General features: G+C 39.0%; 1 protein-coding gene across 43 annotated transcripts in view; it reads right to left on the reverse strand.

Moving 5' to 3' along the window:
* PLEKHA5 (pleckstrin homology domain containing A5) overlaps nt 1–18932 on the reverse strand; it is a 253151-nt gene that overhangs the window by 46882 nt on the left and 187337 nt on the right. For 24 of the 43 annotated variants that reach the window (XM_055280464.2, XM_055280474.2, XM_055280465.2 and 21 more), the window contains 3 exons: nt 15245–15307; nt 13514–13594; nt 13237–13386 (listed from right to left, as the gene is read on the reverse strand). In XM_055280464.2, coding sequence (XP_055136439.2) covers nt 13237–13386; nt 13514–13594; nt 15245–15307 — 294 coding nt within the window. Of the gene's footprint in view, nt 1–13236; nt 13387–13513; nt 13595–15244; nt 15308–15815; nt 15852–18932 lie in introns of all 43 variants that reach the window. The other 19 variants (XR_008658014.2, XR_008658013.2, XM_055280463.2 and 16 more) reach the window with 1 other exon arrangement.

Consider the following 18932-nt stretch of genomic DNA (forward strand, 5'->3'; position numbering starts at 1 on the left):
TGTACTGGGAAAACAGATGTGTGCCATCACCCCTATGCCTGGCTAATATGTTTTGTGTGTGTGTGTGTGTGTGTGTGTGTGTATATATATATATTTTTTTTTTTTGGTAGAGACAGGATTTTGCCATGTTGCCCAGGTTGGTCTCTAACTGCTGATCGCAAAGTGATTCCACCAGCCTTGGCCTCTCAAAGTGCTGAGATTACAGGTGTGAGCCACCACACCTGGTCAGCAAATTCTTTTTACATGAATAAATATGAAAATTAATTTCCTTTAACAAAAATTAATTCTAGCCATGGTTTAATTTGTGTGCACCACAAAAACTGCAAATTTAAATAGTGAGTCTTTGATGGCTTTAGGGAGGGTAAATGAAGACAACAGATCCAATGACAGCCCAGTGGCTAAGAGGGTATTACAGGCTAACACCTAAGCTCCCTTGTAGAAACGCCAGGGTTCAGGGTAGGCTTAACTGCACTGCAGAGGCATTTAAGTATAAGAACATTTCAGGATGGTAGGAATCCTTCTCTTTCTTAAAGAAACATTAAAAATACAGATTGGGAGCTAGACATTCCTTTATCAATATTTTGGAAGTGAAGAGGCACAGTATACTTTCAATTTTCCTAACGTGGAGAGTCCTGCCACTGAACTGGCCCAAGTCCTGTAATCCCGCTAGGCCTACCTGTTTCTGTCTTTACCTCAGCTCCTCAAACATGATTACCAGATGGGTAGGAACACAAGACAACAGAGGACAGCGAGGAAAGGGCAGCAATGGCACAACACATTTCCTCCCAACATCTGGCTGGGTATTTCATTAAAGAATCTACTAGATTATATGAGTACCATGCTAATAATCTTTAAATATGACCTTACTTATTTGTGGTCAAGAAGCTAATATAGCAAGATAATTTAAAAGGGCTAATACTTTTCAAATATACAATTACCTTAAAATCTCAAGTACTTGCCACAAAATAGTGCTTTCAATAAAAAGTAGAGAATGACAAGCTATACAGTTAAGAGAATAAATGAAGGCCAGGTGCAGTGGCTCACGCCTGTAATCTCAGCACTCTGGGAGGCTGAGGCAGGGGGATCACGAGGTCAGGAGTTTAAGACCAGCCTGGTCAACATAGTGAAACCCTATCTCTACTAAAAATACAAAAAAATTATCTGGGCATGGTGGTGGGTGCCTGTAGTCCCAGCTACTTGGGAGGCTGAGGCAGGGGAATCACTTGAACCTGGGAGGTGGAGGTTGCAGTGAGCTGAGATGGTGTCACTGCACTCCAGCTCGGGTGACAGTGCGAGACTCCGTCTCAAAAAAAAAAAAAAAAAAAAAAAAGAGAATGAATGAACTCTTTTTTGAGATAGAGTCTCGTGCTATCACCTAGGCTGGAGTGCAGTGGCACGATCTCAGCTCACTGCAACCTCTGCCTCCTGGGTTAAAGTGATTCTTCTGCATCGACCTCCAGAGTAGCTGGGATACTTGGGACTACAGGTGCGCACCACCACACCTGGATAATTTTTTTTTATTTTTAGTAGAGACATGGTTTCACCGTGTTAGCCAGGATGGTCTCAATCTCCTGACCTCATGATCCGCCCGCCTCAGCCTCCCAAAGTGCTAGGATTACAGCCATGAGCCACCTGTGGCCAGCCTTCTTTTTTTTGAGATGGAGTTTCACTCTTGTTGCCCAGGCTGGAGTGTAATGGTGTGATCTCGGCTCACCGCAACCTCTGCCTCCAGGGTTCAAGCGATTCTCCTGCCTCAGGCTCCCGAGTAGATGGGATTACAGGCATGCGCCACCATATCCGGCTAATTTTTGTATTTTTAGTAGAGACGGGGTTTCTCCATGTTGGTCAGGCTGGTCTTGAACTCCTGACCTCAAGTGATCTGCCCGCCTCGGCCTCCCAAAGTGCTGGGATTACAGGCCTGAGCCACCGTGCCCGGCCTGAATGAATTCTTTCAATCTGGAACTATATGGATGAACCTCGTAAGTTAAAGGAAGCCAGGCAAAGAGTATATAGTTACACTTCACATAAAGTTCAAGCCTGAGTGCAGTGGCTCATGCCTGTAATCCCAGCAGTTTAGGAGGCTGAGATGGATGGATCGCTTGAGCCAAGGAATCTGAGACCAGCCTAGGCAACATGGTGAAATCCCATCTCTGCAAAGTATACAGAAATTAGGTATGGTGGCGCATGTCTGTAGTCCCAGCTACTTGGGAGGCTGAGGTGAGAGGATCGCTTGAGCGAGGTGGAGGTTGCAGTGAGCCTAGACTGTGCCATTGTACTCCAGCCTGCGTAAGAGACTTTGTCTCTGAAAAACAAGTTCAAAAATAGGCAAAACTCATCTATAGTTTAAATGTCAGGTGCTAGGCTATAGCTACTCAGGAGACTGGGCAGGGGGAGGATCACTTGAGGCTAAGTGTTGGAGGCTGTGGTGTGCTACGACTGCACCTGTGAATAGCCACTGCACTCCCATCTGGGCAATGTAGCAATACCCTGTCTCTAAAACAATTTAAAAAAATTAAAGGAAAAGAAAGAAGAAAAGAAAAAAGTCTGGTAGTGTTCCTTTTGGGAGAGGAGCCTCTGGCATGCTAGCAAAATTCAATGTCTCGATATAGATATTGGCTAAACTACTAAACTGTGTGCTTTCCTGAGAACATGTTATATTCCAAGAAAAGAAAAAAATAGTGTACGTGTTGGGCAGGAGGAGGGACTGCTGCAGAGTCTTCTAGAGATAGGGTTTTGCTCTGCTGCCCAGGCTAGAGTGCAGTGGCATGATCATAATTCACTGCAGCCTTGAACTCCTGGGCTCAAGCGATCCTCCTGCCTCAGTGTCCCAAGTAGCTAGGACTACAGGTTTGCACCACCATGCCCAGATAATTTTTTAATTTGGGGTTTCACCATGTTGCTCAGGCTGGTCTTGAACTCCTGGGCTCAAGCAGTCTTTCCAAAGAACTGGGATTACAGGTGTGAGCCTCTGTGCCAGGCCAGACTTTTTTCTTACTCTGTCACCTGGGCTGGAGTGCAGTGGTGTGATCTCAGCTCACTGCAGCCTCAACTCCCCAGGCTCAAGCAATCCTCCCACCTTGGTCTCCTGAGTAGTACAGGTGCACATCACCATGCTGGGCTATTGTTTTTTAATCTTTTGTAAACTTGAGGTCTCACTATGTTGTCCAGGCTGGTCTTGAACTCCTAGGCTAAAGCAATTCTCCTGCCTCAGCCTCTCAAAGTGCTGGGATTACATGTAGGAGCCAGCAGGCCTGGCCAAGATTTATAAAAAAAAAATTGTCTAAGTTTAGGGTATGGAACAAGTAAATTTTAATAGTGCTTACTTCTATATAGTCTGTACTGAGACAAGACTTGGCCATTGTGTAGGGGAGAAAATGAAGTAGGTCTAAATACTTAAATGTAATGAAATTCCAGATTTCCAAAAAAATCAGTTAAAGATTTTAATATTTAGCTAGACAGCTATACAGCAGATATATACTATGTCCTTTATTACGAAAGGATTAATGGCCAGGCATGGTGGCTTATGCCTGTAATTCCAGCAGTTTGGGAGGCTGAGGTGGGAGAATCTCCTGCGCTCAGGAATTCAAGACCAGCCTGGGCAACATAGGGAGATCTTATCTCTACAAAAAAATTCTATTAGGCCGGGCGCGGTGGCTCACGCTTGTAATCCCAGCACTTTGGGAGGCCGAGGCGGGCGGATCACGAGGTCAGGGGATCGAGACCACAGTGAAACCCCGCCTCTACTAAAAATACACAAAAATTAGTCGGGCGTGGTGGCGGGCACCTGTAGTCCCAGCTACTCGGAGAGGCTGAGGCAGGAGAATGGCGTGAACCCGGGGGGTGGAGCTTGCAGTGAGCCGAGATTGTGCCACTGCACTCCAGCCTGGGCGACAGAGCCAGGCTCCGACTCAAAAAAAAAAAAAAAAAAAAAAAATTCTATTAAAAAAAAAAATCGGCCGGGCGCGGTGGCTCACGCTTGTAATCCCAGCACTTTGGGAGGCCGAGGCGGGCGGATCACGAGGTCAGGAGATCGAGACCACGGTGAAACCCCGTCTCTACTAAAAAATACAAAAAATTAGCCGGGCGCGGTGGCGGGCGCCTGTAGTCCCAGCTACTCGGAGGCTGAGGCAGGAGAATGGCGTGAACCCGGGAGGCGGAGCTTGCAGTGAGCCGAGATTGCGCCACTGCACTCCAGCCCGGGCGACAGAGCGAGACTCTGTCTCAAACAAAAAAAAAAAAAAAAAAAAAAAAAAATCAAAACTAATGATGCATTTCCAAGTTTTTAACTAAGGAAAACTTTCCTTTTCTTATCTAAAATCAATGGCAATTTACAACAAAATCTACTCAAGGGAATGGTTACACAATACACTAGACACAAATCTCAAATTCTTTCCTCTGTATTTTACTGTCACATTGCCTCTTTTTTTAATTATCAAGTAAATATTGTAAGACTATAGGTGGCTATAGTAAAAAAAAGTAAATAATTGCTATTATTCTTAGAGCTAATAAACTGTTTTACTTCTGGTTTGCTTCTCAATTATGGTTTCTAAGTTTTAATTTAAGAAATGTCAATTCATTTTTCTGCTTTTCATTAAAAAATAAAACCTGTAACTTTGGAAAAGTATTGACATAGGTTTTTAATATCAAAATGAGGGAGAGGCAATAGATGTAGCGTAATTATTCATTAACTTCCTAATTTAAACTCAAACATCTCTTTCCAACTTTAATTAATATTACAAATTAATGCCCACCACTATATCTTGGAAAATTAAAGCCTTATGATATTTAAATTAATTTTACTGGTATATTTCGAGGATCAGGCAAAAAAATTAAAATGTTAATTTTTTGGTCACTAATACCCCACCATAACAGTCCTGCCAACTGTATTAGAAGCAGTTGATTTTTCAGGTCAATCAAAAGAAAGTTATGTCTGATTTATTCATTTTTTTCATTTTACCTTCAGGATGTAGAGATTTCCCGGCTCACATTTGAAGAACATGCTTAATTATTTGAGGAGTTTTTTAAAAAATAATTTTTTTTTAATGAATTTATACTTGTCATGTAACTGCTTCTCAAATAAAATCACTACTTATTAAGCACATGGCATGCCTCTTATTATACTATCTAATGACTACACTGGCTTTTTTTAACCTAAAAAGATGTTTACGTTTTTTTATTATTTTTTCACTTAGCCTTGACTTGAAACACACTAAAAAGATGTTTAAAAGGGCACCAACTCAAACTATAAAGTGAGGCTCAACTATCAGCCACAATTATAAAGCTATCCATATTTTAAATTTCTAGTTTATGACCACAATTGTAGTTATTCTATGTTTTAGCTATTTGTAATCTTTAACTCTCGTGTTTAGTTTCTTCTCTAATGTTTTCTATGAAACAAAACTTGCTTTTTATTGTTAAAAATTCTAGATATAATAAAAATAGAAAGGCTAGCACACAGGGGAAGATTTAAATAAATAACTATTACTGGCTGGGCGCGGTGGCTCACGCTTGTAATCCCAGCACTTTGGGAGGCTGAGGCGGGCGGATCACGAGGTCAGGAGATCGAGACCACGGTGAAACCCCGTCTCTACTAAAAATACAAAAAATTAGCCGGGCGTGGTGGCGGGCGCCTGTAGTCCCAGCTACTCGGAGAGGCTGAGGCAGGAGAATGGCGTGAACCCGGGAGGCGGAGCTTGCAGTGAGCCGAGATTGCGCCACTGCACTCCAGCTTGGGCAACAGAGCGAGACTCCGTCTCAAAAAAAAAAAAAATAAAATAAAATAAATAAATAAATAAATAACTATTACTGTGCCACACTTCTGTTGGCTTTTTTGTGGATTTTCTTCTGTTTTGTTTTTTGAGACGGGGTGTCACTTTGTTGTCCGGGACCTCTCTGGGCTCAGGTCACCCTGCTGCCTCAGCCTCCGGAGTAGTTGGCACTCCAGGCACACGCCACTGTGCTCGGCTAGTTTTTTTCTTTTTTTTTTTTTTTTGTAGAGATGGAGTTTCACCATATTGCTTAGGATGGTCCCAAACTCCTGGGCTCAAGTAATCTGCCTACCTCAGCCTCCCAAAGTGCTAGGGTTACAAGCGTGAGCCACCACACCAGCCTGGGGGAAACCAAAAGTTGGTTCTCTGAAAACAAAAACAAGATTGACAGACTGTTAGCTAGAATAATAAAGAAAAAAAGAAGATCCAAATAAGCACAATGAGAAGCAACAAAGGTGACATTACAATGGATCCCACAGACATACAAAGGATTCTTAGAGACGATTACGAACACCACTATGCACACAAACTAGAAAATCTAGACGAAACAGATAAATTCCTGGAAATATACAATCTCCCAAGATTGAATCAGGAAGAAACTGAAACACTTAACAGACCAATATTGAGTTCTGAAATTGAATCTGTAATAAAAAACCTGCCAAACAAAAAAAGGCACGGACCAGATGGATTCACAGCCAATTTCTACCAGATGTACAAAGAGCTGGTATTAAGTCTACTGAAACTATTCCAAAAAAATAAGAAGGAAGGTCTCTTCTTTAACTCATTCTATGAAGCCAACATCACTCTGATACCAAAACTTGGTAAAGACACAAAGGAGAAAGAAAACAAAGGCCGATATCCCTGATGAACATAGATGCAAAAATCCTCAATAAGATACCAGCAAGCCAAATTCAGCGGCATATCAAAAAGTGAATTCACCATGATAAAGTAGGCTTCATTTCTAAGATGCAAGATTGGTTCAACATATGCAAATCATAAATATGAGTCAACAAGTAAACAGAATAAAAAACAAAAAACATATGATCATCTCAGTAGACATGGAAAAGGATTTTGATAAAACCCAGCATCTCTTCACGATAAAAACCCTTAAGAAATAAATCCATATTGAAGGAATATGCCCTAAAATAAAATAGTAAAGGCCATCTATGACAAATACACAGCCAACATCACACTGAGATGGACAAAAACTGGAAGCATTTCTCTTGAGAACTGGAAAAAGACAAGGATGCCCACTCTCACCACTCCTACTCAACATAGTTCTGGAAGTCCTAGTCAGAGCAATCAGGCAAGAGGAAGAAATAAAATGCATCCAAATAGGAAAAGAAGTCAAATTACCTCTCTTCACGGACAATGTGATCTACACCTAGAAAACCCTAAAGACCCTATCAAAAGGCTCCTACAACTGATAAATGACTTCAGGAAAGTTTCAGGACACAAAATCAACGTATAAAAACCACTGGCATTTCTATACACCAATAACGTTCAAGCTGAGAGCCAAATCAAGAATGCAATCCCATTTGTAATACACACACACACACACACACACACACACACACTCCTAGGAATGCATCTAACCAAGTAGGTGAAAGATGTCTATAAGAAGAACTACAAAACACTGTTGAAAGAAATCATAGATGATGCAAACCAATGGAAAAACATTCCATGCTCACGGATTAGAAGAATCAATATTGTTAAAATGGTCATATTGCCCAAAGCAATCTACAGATTCAATGTCATTCCTATCAAACTACCATCATTTTTCACAGAACTAGAAAAAAATTCTTAAATTCATATCGAACCAAGAGTCCAAACAGATAAAGCAATCCTAAACGAAAACAAAGCCAGAGGCATTAAACTACCTGACTTCAAACTATATTATAAGGCTACAGACTAAAACTTCATGGTACTGGTACAAAAACAGACGCAGACCAAGGGAACAGAATATAAAATCCAGAAGTTAAGCCACACACCTATGGCCATCTGATATTTGATCAAATTGACAAAAATAAGCAATGGGGAAATAGCTTCTTATTCAATAAATGGTGCTGGAATAGCTGGCTAGCCATATGCAGAAGAATGAAACTGACCCGTTACTTTCACCGTATACAAAAATTAACTCAAGATGGATTAAAGATTTAAGTGTCAGGCCTCAAACTATAAGAATCCTTTAGCCAGGCATGGTGGCTCACACCTATAATCCCAGTACTATGGGAGGCCGAAGTGGGCAGATCACATGAGGCTTGGAGTTCGAGACCAGCCTGGCCAACATGGTGAAACCCTGTCTCTACCGAAAATACAAAAAGTAGCCAGGCTTGGTAGTGGGCATTTATAATCCCAGCTACTTGGGAGGCTGAGGCATGAGAATTGCTTGAACTTGGGAGGTGGAGGTTGCAGTGAGCAAAGATTGTGCCACTGCACTCTAGCCTGGGCAACAGAGTGAGTCTCTGACTCAAAAAAAAACAAAAAACAAAAAACAAAAAAAAAGAAAAAAGAAAAAAGTAATAGCAACAAAAACAAAAATTGACAAGTGGGAGCTAATTAAAGAGCTTCTGTAAAGCAAAAGAAACTATCAATGGAGTAAACAGCATACAGAATGAGAGAAAATACTCGCAAATTATGCATCCGACAAAGATTGAATATCCAGAATCTATAAGGAGCTTAAGCAATTGAACAAGGAAAAAACAAAACAACCCTTTTAAAAAATGGGCAAAAGACATGAACAGACACTTAAAGGAAGACATACAAGTGGATAATAAGCATATAAAAAATGCTCCATATCACTAATCATCAGAGAAATACAAATTAAAATCACAATGAGATACCACCTCACATTCATCAGAATGGCTACTATTAAAATGTAAAAAAAAAAACCAAACAGATGCTGGCAAGACTGCAGAGAAAAGGAAATGCTTATACACAGTGAGTGGAGATATAAATTAGTTTGGCCACTATGGACAGCAGTTTGGAGATTTCTCAAAGAACTCAAATCAGAACTACCATTTGACCCAGCAATTGCATTGACTGTTATATATCCAAAAGTATATCCAAAAGAAAGCAAATCTTTCTACCAAACATACACATGCACTTGCATGTTCACCACAGAACTATTTACAATAGCAAAGACATGGAACCAACCTAGATGCCCATCAATGGTGGACTGGATAAAGAAAATGTGGTACATGTATACCATGGTACTACACAACCATAACAAAGAATGAAATCACGTCCTTTGCACCATCATGGATGCAGCCAGAGGCCATTATCCTAAGTAAATTAATGCAGGAAAAGAAAACCAAATACCATATATTCTCACTTACAGGTAGAAGCTAAACACTGGTACTCATGGACATAAAGATGGTAACAGTGAAACTAGGGACTACTGAGGGTGGGGAAAGAATGGGGTATAAAGGTTGAAATCGGGTACTATGCTAGGTACCTGGGTGATGGGCTCATTCATACTCCAAACCTCAGCATCACACAACAGACAAAGTTAACAAACCTACACATGTACCCCCAAACCTAAAATAAAATAAAAATAAATAAAAAGTATAGGGAACACTGCTTTACGTGTTTCCCTTGTGCTAATCCTAGTTTTGTGTACTTTTGTGGCCTACCAGGTGAGGAGAAGATGTTTTCAGAACCACAGCTTTGATCTACAAAGGTGCTAATGTTATACCCCTTATGCTTGGGGCTTAGATTTGAACTAGTACTATGAATTGACTGAAAGATTCAGTGAAATCCTTTGAGATTCTGCCAGCAAAAATGTAATTCAAATTTAAATCTAATCAAGATTCACTGAGTGCCAACCATATGCCCAGTATGATGTTATGCACATGCTAACATTTGCAGCCTTAAGCTACAAATATAAATAAGTTTACATAAAGGCACAAATAACATAGTTTGTATTCTATGCAATAAGACTTGTCTTAGAAGAATATATTCTGAGGGTTTGTCATAACCACTGATTATTGTTGAAGGCAAGGAAAAAGAAACCAGGAAAGTGATTACATAAGATAAAAACCAGAAAAAGGGATACTCAAACAAGATCAAATTTTATTTTATTCTATTTCATTTATTTTATTTTATTTTTTTGAGACGGAGTTTCACTCTTGTTGCCCAGGCCAGAGTGCAATGGCACGATCTCGGCTCACTGCAACCTCAGCCTCCCGGGTTCAGGCGATTCTCCTGCCTCAGCCTCCTGAGTAGCTGGGATTACAGACATGAGTCACCATGCCTGGCTAATTTTGTATTTTTAGTAGAGGTGGGGTTTCTCCATGTTGGTCAGGCTGGTTTGAACTCTTGGCCTCAGGTGATCTGCCCGCCTAGGCCTCCCAAAGTGCTAGGATTACAGGCTTGAGCCACTGCACCTGCCTCGCCTATTTTCTATTTATTATTACCATTTTTTTTTTTTTTTTTTTGAGACGGAGTCTCGCTCTGTCGCCCAGGCTGGAGCGCAATGGCACAATCTCGGCTCACTGCAACCACCGCCTCCCGGGTTCAAGCAATTCTCCTGCCTCAGCCTCCCGAGTAGCTGGGATAACAGGCGTCTGCCACCATGCCTGGCTAATTTTTGTATTTTTATTAGAGGCGGGGTTTCAATGTGTCAGCCAGGCTGGTCTCGAACTCCTGACCTTGTGATCTACCCGCCTCGGCCTCCCAAAGTGCTGGGACTACAGGCGTGAGCCACCATGCCTGGCCTTCTATTATTAATGATTTTGTTTTAGAGACAGTGTATCACTCTATCACCCGGGCTGGAATGCAGTGGCACAATCACGCAGCCTTGACCTCCTGGGCTCAGAGATCCTCCCACCTCAGTCTCCTAAGTAGCTAGGATCACAGGTGTACACCACCATGCCCAGCTACTTTTTTGTTTCTTGTAGAGATAGGGTCTCCCTAAATTGCCCAGTTTGGTCTCAAACTCCTGGGCCCAAGCAATCCTCCTGCCTCAGCCTTCCAAAGTACAGAGATTACAGGCGGCAGCCAGCACTCCTGGCAAAATTCATTTCTATTAACATATTTTTAACAAATTTCCCATCTGGGCTAAAGTTAACCTTGAGATGGAGCAAATTCTAAGCCTACTGATGAGATTTATTAATCCCAGTTGATAAGGAAAGGGATTCCCTAAAATTCGAATTTCAAGAGCAGACACCAAATCATTAAATAGTTTGCAACTAAATGTCTGTAGAGCCTACCATTTTGATTTGACCCAAGTTGTCACAGAGACCCTGAGCTTCTCATTAGCTTGGCATTGACAGTTTAACCCCATTTTCCCTTTCTAAGCTCACATTTTCTATCCTCTCACAGGAATCCTCTATCCCAGTCAGGCAGTTAGTTCTATTTCCTCCTTTTCCAAACATGTCTCCTATGTTCTCATCTTTGCCGTGGCTTAAGGTGTTTTGTATTATTTGAATAAACCACTCTTCACTTCTCTTCTCGTTGTATCCAAATCCTACCTATCCTTGATTAGCTCAGTATTACTTCCTTGTAGACAGTATTTCAGGTGCTTATATTTTCTTTATGACTATATTACAGAAATCCATGTAGATCTAAGTCTTCAGAACTGTGGTAAGAAGATCTGGATTTGAGTTTTAGGTATATTGTTTATTAGCTTTGTAACCTTGGGTAAGTCATTCAGCTCAATCATTCATCCAATGTGAATGACACATAGTTTCTTATTTCAAGATACTCACAATGGAAAGGATATTAAATTTTAAAAAAGTCTATAAACATGACAATATAATTAAGACTCAAATGAGACAACAGAAATAACAGTATTTTAAAAATGGAAATAGAAATATAAGGTATTTAAGAATTCCTCAAACTAAGTTTTCAATGATTTCAAAATCATGGTATATTCCTTTAAAAATAGCTCACGTTTGGAATTCAGGGTTCAGAATAGAAGCCAAGTTGAGATTCTGGGATCTTGCCAGCCTGGAAAGACTCCTCTAAATTAAGCTGTACTATCTGTGGCCCTTCTTAAAAGATAGCTGCTCCCTAGCCCATTGAAGGTACAGACAAGGGTTTGGGAGCAGTTTTATATAACATGGCAGTTTTTCCTAAGATTTCTCTTTCAAAAGAGCTGCTTGGACTGGTGCTGTTACTATGTTTACAGAGATGACCACATCATAGGATCTAAAGCCAGCTGTTTAAACTCATAAAACACTCAATTTATAAGCTGCAAGTTAAGACTTTTAGATTTGTTAATTCCAAGAGACTCATAGTCATAGTTATATGGCTATGAGTTACAAGGTTCTGTTATGTATATTTCTTTTTTTTTTTTGAAATAAGAGTCTCACTCTGTTGTCCAGGCTGGAGTGCAGTGGCATGATCTTGGCTCACTGCAACCTCTGCCTCCTGGGTTCAAGCAATTCTTGTGCCTCAGCCTCCCAAGTAGCTAGGATTACAGGCACCTGCCACCATGCCCAGCTAATTTTTGCATTTTGGTAGAGACGAGGTTTCACCATGTTGGCCAGGCTAGTCTAGAACTCCTGACCTCAAGTGATCCACCTGCCTCGGCCTCCCAAAGTCCTGGGATTACAGGTGTAAGCCACCGCACCCAGCCTTGCTATTTATATTTCTATTGATTGATTGATTGAGACAGAGTTTCAGTCTTGTTGCCCAGGCTGGGGTGTGTAATGGCGCGATCTCAGCTCACTGCAACCTCTGCCTCCCGGGCTCAGATGATTCTCCTGCCTCATTACAGGTGCGTGCCACCACACCTGGCTAATTTTATATTTTTAGTAGAGATGGGGTTTCACCATGTTGGTCAGGCTAGTCTTGAACTCCTGACTTCAGGTGATCCACCCACCTTGGCCTCCCAAAGTGCTAGGATTACAGGAGGGAGCCACCGCGTCCAGACTACTTATTTTCTTAATGCAATAAACAGGAGTACCTATCTGCCCTGTAAAACACTCATTTCACAAAGGACAAAATGTTTGGCTGGGTGTGGTGGCTTACACCTGTAATCACAGCACTTTGGGAGGCCAAGCCAGGAGAATCACTTGAGACCAGGAGTTTGAGACCAGCTTGGGCAACATAGTGAGGCCCCATTTCTATGAAAAAAAAAAAAAAAAAAAAAAAAAAAAAAAAAAAATCTAGCCAGGCGTAGTAGTGCCAGCCTGTAGTCCAGCTACTTGGGAGGCTGAAGCACTCACTTGAGTCCAACAGATTCAGGCTACAAGTGAGTTATAGTCAAACTACCATACTCCAGCCTGGGTGACAGAGTGAGACCTTGTCTCATAAGTAAATAAATAAATAACAGAATGCCCACTAATTAAATAATCTTTTAATTTTATGTTCCTAAACAGAAGCACACTAATAACAAATTAATATTTTTTGCTATAATAATAATGAAGAACCCTAAAGAGAGCCCAGTATTAATAAAAGAGAAGAAAATAGAACTACATATTTAAGCCACTTTTATTAGGGGAAAAAAAAATCTACTTACGGCAGTGGCTCGAGAAAGTTCTCGACACGTACTAAGCAGTCCATTTTGTAAATCATCCCTTTGTAACACCACTGTCTGAATGGCTGCTGGGTTATCTGCATGCATTTCTATCTCTTGGCTGGCTGATAGCAAAGCTTGTTCAAGCGTGTACTATTATAATAAAAAGAATTACACTTAATGTTCTGCATCATTGTATTAATTCTTTTTACTTATCAGTGTCCTGATAATAATCATATTAAGTAACATCAATTGTAGATAATAAACATAATTGTCCTACTTTCTCCTTGTGGAGTTGCTGAAGTTTCTCTTCCAGCGCATGCACCACTTTATCTTGTTCACATAATCGGCTTAACTTGGCCTAGGTTATAAGAGAAGATGTCTTGTTAGCAATTTTTTATTTTTTCTGTAATTGGAGGTAGGCAGTCATTATAAGACCAAAAATCTTTATTTCAATCAATAAAAGTTAAAATATAGCTTATAAAGATAGAATGCTTAAAAAATAGGCATGCAAGCATTTTGCCTCTACAATCTGCTAAATAGGTTAAGTGATATATGCAGTCCTTAATTAAAATGCTTACTGGATTCTATTGTTATATATTTAAAAAATCATGCTCTTAGATTCTTAGAAAATAATATAAACAATAGATCACTTCTAATTGAAATACAAATAAAAATATTATTAATGGAGAAAAATAACTTTCATCGGGTTTTAGTGTTTAAATTCTTAATATTACCCTAATTTCTTAATTATGAAAGTACAAGAAAGTATTCTAATAAAATTTCAGTAGTACAATAAACCAGTTTTAATGTTTCAAAATGAAAACACTGGACAAATTGGAAATATGTCCCCAACTTTATGGCATAATGACACATAAGCAAGAAATTTGAGACTTTACCTTCTTTGCCATTTATCTATTAAAATAACTATCTTATCTTTGTCAGACAACAAGACTCAGGCTACATAAAATGAAAGGTGTTAAAAAGAAAAAGTGGGGGGCTGGGCTCGGTGGCTCACCCCCGTAATCTCTGCACTTTGGGAGGCCAAGGTGGGTGGATGACCTGAGGTCAGGAGGTCGAGACCAGCCTGGCCAACATGGCAAAACCCTGTCTCTACTTAAAAAAAAAAAATACAAAAAGTTAGCTGGGCATGGTGGCGTGCTCCCATAATCCCAGCTATTTGGGTATCTGAGGCACAAGAATCACTTGAACCTGGGAGGAGGAGGTTGCAGTGAGCTGAGATCATGACACTACACTCCAACCTGGGTGACAGAGGCCCTGACTCAAAAAAAAAAGAAAAAAGAAAAGAGTATAACAAGGGAAGAATGTATGGCAAATCAGCAATCTAAAAGATTTAAAAGAAACTAAATTTAAAAAGTAGTGATAAAATTTCTAAAGGCCGAACTTTATCTGAAAAACATAGCAATTCTTTGTCTCCAGTCTCCAGTCTTCCATAACTTTTCTTTTTTTTTGAGGCAGGGTCTCACTCCATAACCCAGGCTAGAGTGCAGTGGCGTGATCCTGGCTCACTGCACTCTCCCTCCTGGGTTCAAGAGATTCTCATGCCTCAGCCTCCCGAGTAGCTGGGATTACAAGCATGTACCACCATGCCCAGCTAATTTTTGTATTTTTAGTAGAGACAGGGTCTTGCTATGTTGCCCAGGCTGGTCTCAAACTCCTGGCCTCAAGTGATCCGCCCGCCTCGGCTTACCAAAGTGCTGGGACTACAGGTGTGAGCCACCGTGTCCAGCCAATCTGTAACTTCTAAAAATCAGAAACAGTTTTTGCTTTCATTTAAGTGATGCTTAATATGTTGGACTGCTAACAATAGGGAGCAGTGGGACGTAGAGGGCAGGGAATAATAATTTAGAGCACACACATAAAATATGAATTTATCTGATGTCATTTTGGAGGACTTGGGAGAAAGAAGTTTTTTGGTCATGCTTATTTCCAGTGTTTTTGGCAGAGAATATGACAGAGTACTGACAATATATATCATACTAATACTTACATCAATATCTACTTCTTCAGGTCTGTATTTGTATAATGTGCCTCTACCTTCATCTTGTGACAGCTATAAGAAAAAAAAATCATATAGCAACTTAAAAAATCTTATTTAAAAATATATTTAGCCTATAATACATACTTTGGATTTATATTAAATATATATAACATAACAAAAATGGATTTTAATGATTCTTATTACTTTTAGAAGTTTAATTCAAACACTGATCAACAAAGTAGAAAAATACTTGACAGTGATATAATATGCAAGATACATACGAACAATGTATGTAACAAGCTTGTTAAACATAATAATATGCTGGTCAAACAAAACTAATATAGTATATTACATTATTTCTTTTAAAGACACACATTATTTTAATACAAAAATTGACAAATACAATCGTAGCAACTTTATCAAATCAAATACTTAAATTAAGCATAGTTCAACAGTCAAAACCATCCTTCACAGTATACACATAATCACACACTGTATATGTGTACACTCAAATGTCAACACATCTTAACAAAACCTGTAACATATTGTCTACATATATATAATATATAAACACACATACACAATATAGACTTATCTTGTTCTTCTGTCTTAAGAACTAAAAGATAATGAAGGAAAAGGATGGGTTTAATTGAAAAGAGGAAAACCATTCGAAACCTCATAAAACTGAAAGCCTATGTTGTAAACTATGGATAGTCAAATTTCATAAAAAGTTTATGTGTGTTAGTTGACTCCATTTATGTTACTATATTGTAAGGAATTATTCAGTGTACTTAAATATCCTTTCTTCAGCTTCTTCCCAGTATATTTTGGTTAAAAGATATTTTGGTTACTTCAGATTGTGCTTACCAAGATTTCAATAGCCATCCCAGTCAGTTATACCACAGATAACATCATAGCCTCTGCAGGCAATACTTCACTATTTTTCTTGTCTTTTGATTTTTTTTTTTTTTTTTGAGACGGAGTCCCGCTCTGTCTCCCAGGCTGGAGCGCAGTGGCGCGATCTCGGCTCACTGCAAGCTCCGCCTCCCGGGTTCACGCCATTCTCCTGCCTCAGCCTCTCGAGTAGCTGGGACTACAGGCGCCCGCCACCACGCCTGGCTAATTTCTTGTATTTTTAGTAGAGACGGGGTTTCATGGTGTTAGCCAGGATGGTCTCGATCTCCTGACCTCGTGATCCACCCACCTCGGCCTCCCAAAGTGCTGGGATTACAGGCGTGAGCCACCGTGCCTGGCCTGTCTTTTGATTTTTATATTGACTGTGAGAAAATAACAAAAACACAGTAGAAAAAATTTAAATGGGGCTCATTGCATGTTTACTAAATGGCACAATTTTTTCAAGGTGGGGTTAGAAGTAATGTGTCCCAATTATATTCCAGTTTAGAAAATTAAATTTCAGATATGCATAATACATAAGAATGTATAAATGACAATTCTATATGTTTTCTCTATGAAAGAAACTGCTTGACAGTTACAGCTTTAAAAGGAAGCATTATTTAAACAGGAGATAACTTTGAATTGATCTAGAAATGTGGCAATCAGGAGAAGGTTAAAAATATAAGCATTCCAAACATACAATAAATCCTGGATTTATATTTCATTTCAAGACATGACTTTCACATACCTCATGCAAATGAATCTGTGACTATTTAAGGGTATGCACAGTGATTGTTAAACCACAAAACTTTCATAGAAATGAATATTACATGAAAAATGAATTTAATGACAAAAGTTAGAATACTCTTACACTATTCAAAATAAGTATCCTCAGGTGTGTCCTGAGAAGTGTCAACTGTCATTGTAAATTAAAGCACCTAGATCCAAGAAAGTAATTTATATTCCTATCTGGAAAAAAAGTAATATAAAGTAAGTTTTAAATAGGTAGATCTATGATAAAAAATGTAAGACAATGCCAAAATTCCATTTTCATATTTATCACAAATTAAAGAAAGGTCATAAGCTACTAAGGTGTTCAAATATAGTTTGCTTAATATTTATTTATTTATTTTTTTTGAGATGGAGTCTTGCTATTGCTCAGCCTGGAGTGCAGTGGTGCGATCTCGGCTCATTGCAAACTCTGCCTCCAGGGTTCAAGTGCTTCTTCTGCCTCAGCCTCCAGAGTAGCTGGGATTATATGTGCACCACCATGCCCGGCTAATTTTTGTATTTTTAGTAGAGACGGGGTTTCACCATGTTGGCCAGGCTGGTCTTGAACTCCTGACCTCAAGTGATCCTCCCATCTTGGCCTCCCAAAGTGCTGGGATTATAGGTGTGAGCAACCACGCCCGGGCGTTGTTTGCTTAATATTTAAAGTTAAATGCAAAACAGCTTTACTAGACTACAGAATCTGAATATAACTAGTGGACAGTGTTTCACCTAGATTAAAATAGCAAATGTACCCTATATCTCAGAGTCAACAGAAAAAAACATTAGTATATTAAAGTGAAAACTTAGTAATTTATAGTAAATCTCTAGGATATTGATATACTATTTTTATTTGGGGAATCTTATTGCAGATTTATTTTTACATCAGTTAGCATATCATGATAGAGAAAAATGTCTACTGTAGTTACAACTTTAGAGTGATATATCCTTTATAGCCATATACATATATTATACATATCAATCAGATTTTTGTGGTATTTCTACTTTTAGTACCACTGAAATTTTTCTTTAAATCTTTTATTAAGTTATTCAATAAAGATATTCATTAGACATCAACTAACCAAATCCTTAAACCTCTCCCCACACATTGCTTTTACGACAGAAGAAAAGCATAAGAAAACAAAATTTTTCCTTAAACAAACAAAACATGCCTTCATAGAATTGACAAGGTTGCTATTTCGTCCTCAATATGAAAATCCTGACCCCTCATCCCAACCTCCGGCCTTACCCCCCCCCCCAAAAAAAAGTAAATTTCATGAGCATTCTGGTTAATTCAAGTTTTGCATATTTAAGTTCATGGTAACACTGTTTATCATTTTTTTCAAATACACCTTTAGCCAAAAAAAAAAAAAAAAAAAAAAGGTTTGGTTTGAATACTTCATTCGAAGTACCTTAGCAACACTAGAAAAGCAAATGAAAAAATGGGCTATGTAGTAATTACATAACCTTGTGCAGTGCTCCAACTTCAGGTTGAGAAGTGTATTATATAGATTTTATTAACTACATAAGGACATGTGTTATATTTTATTTAGGATGTCGGAACCTTTTAAAGTATGTGATAGTTTCTTTTTTTATAAAGCTGTCTTGGCATTAAAACAGTTACTTATGTTAATTAAAATTCAACTTCAATATCCCTTAGGTATGTGGACTATATATATTTTAGAGTATATGAAGATAATACATAAACTTCAAAAAGGAGTTTTGGGGAAATATTTTAAAATTTGATAAAATTAGACATTATATCCATAGATGGCAAAAAATGCTTATAGGACTATAGGCATTTGTTGATATTGCATCTTTTAGGACAAATTACTTATCAGGTGATTAATTTCACCGGTATTAATCATGTTATAAAAACTATGGTCCTAAAATGTAACTGTGAAAGGTGGTGTAGAATACAGAATGCTTTAAAAAAAAAAAAAAAGAAAAGAGATAGTATCTCATTCTGTCACCCGCCAGGCTAGAGCACAGTGATGTAATCGTAATCACAGTTCATTGCAGCTTCGGATTCCTG

Source organism: Symphalangus syndactylus, chromosome 5, assembly GCF_028878055.3.
Source record: "Symphalangus syndactylus isolate Jambi chromosome 5, NHGRI_mSymSyn1-v2.1_pri, whole genome shotgun sequence".
Lineage (NCBI taxonomy): Eukaryota > Metazoa > Chordata > Mammalia > Primates > Hylobatidae > Symphalangus > Symphalangus syndactylus.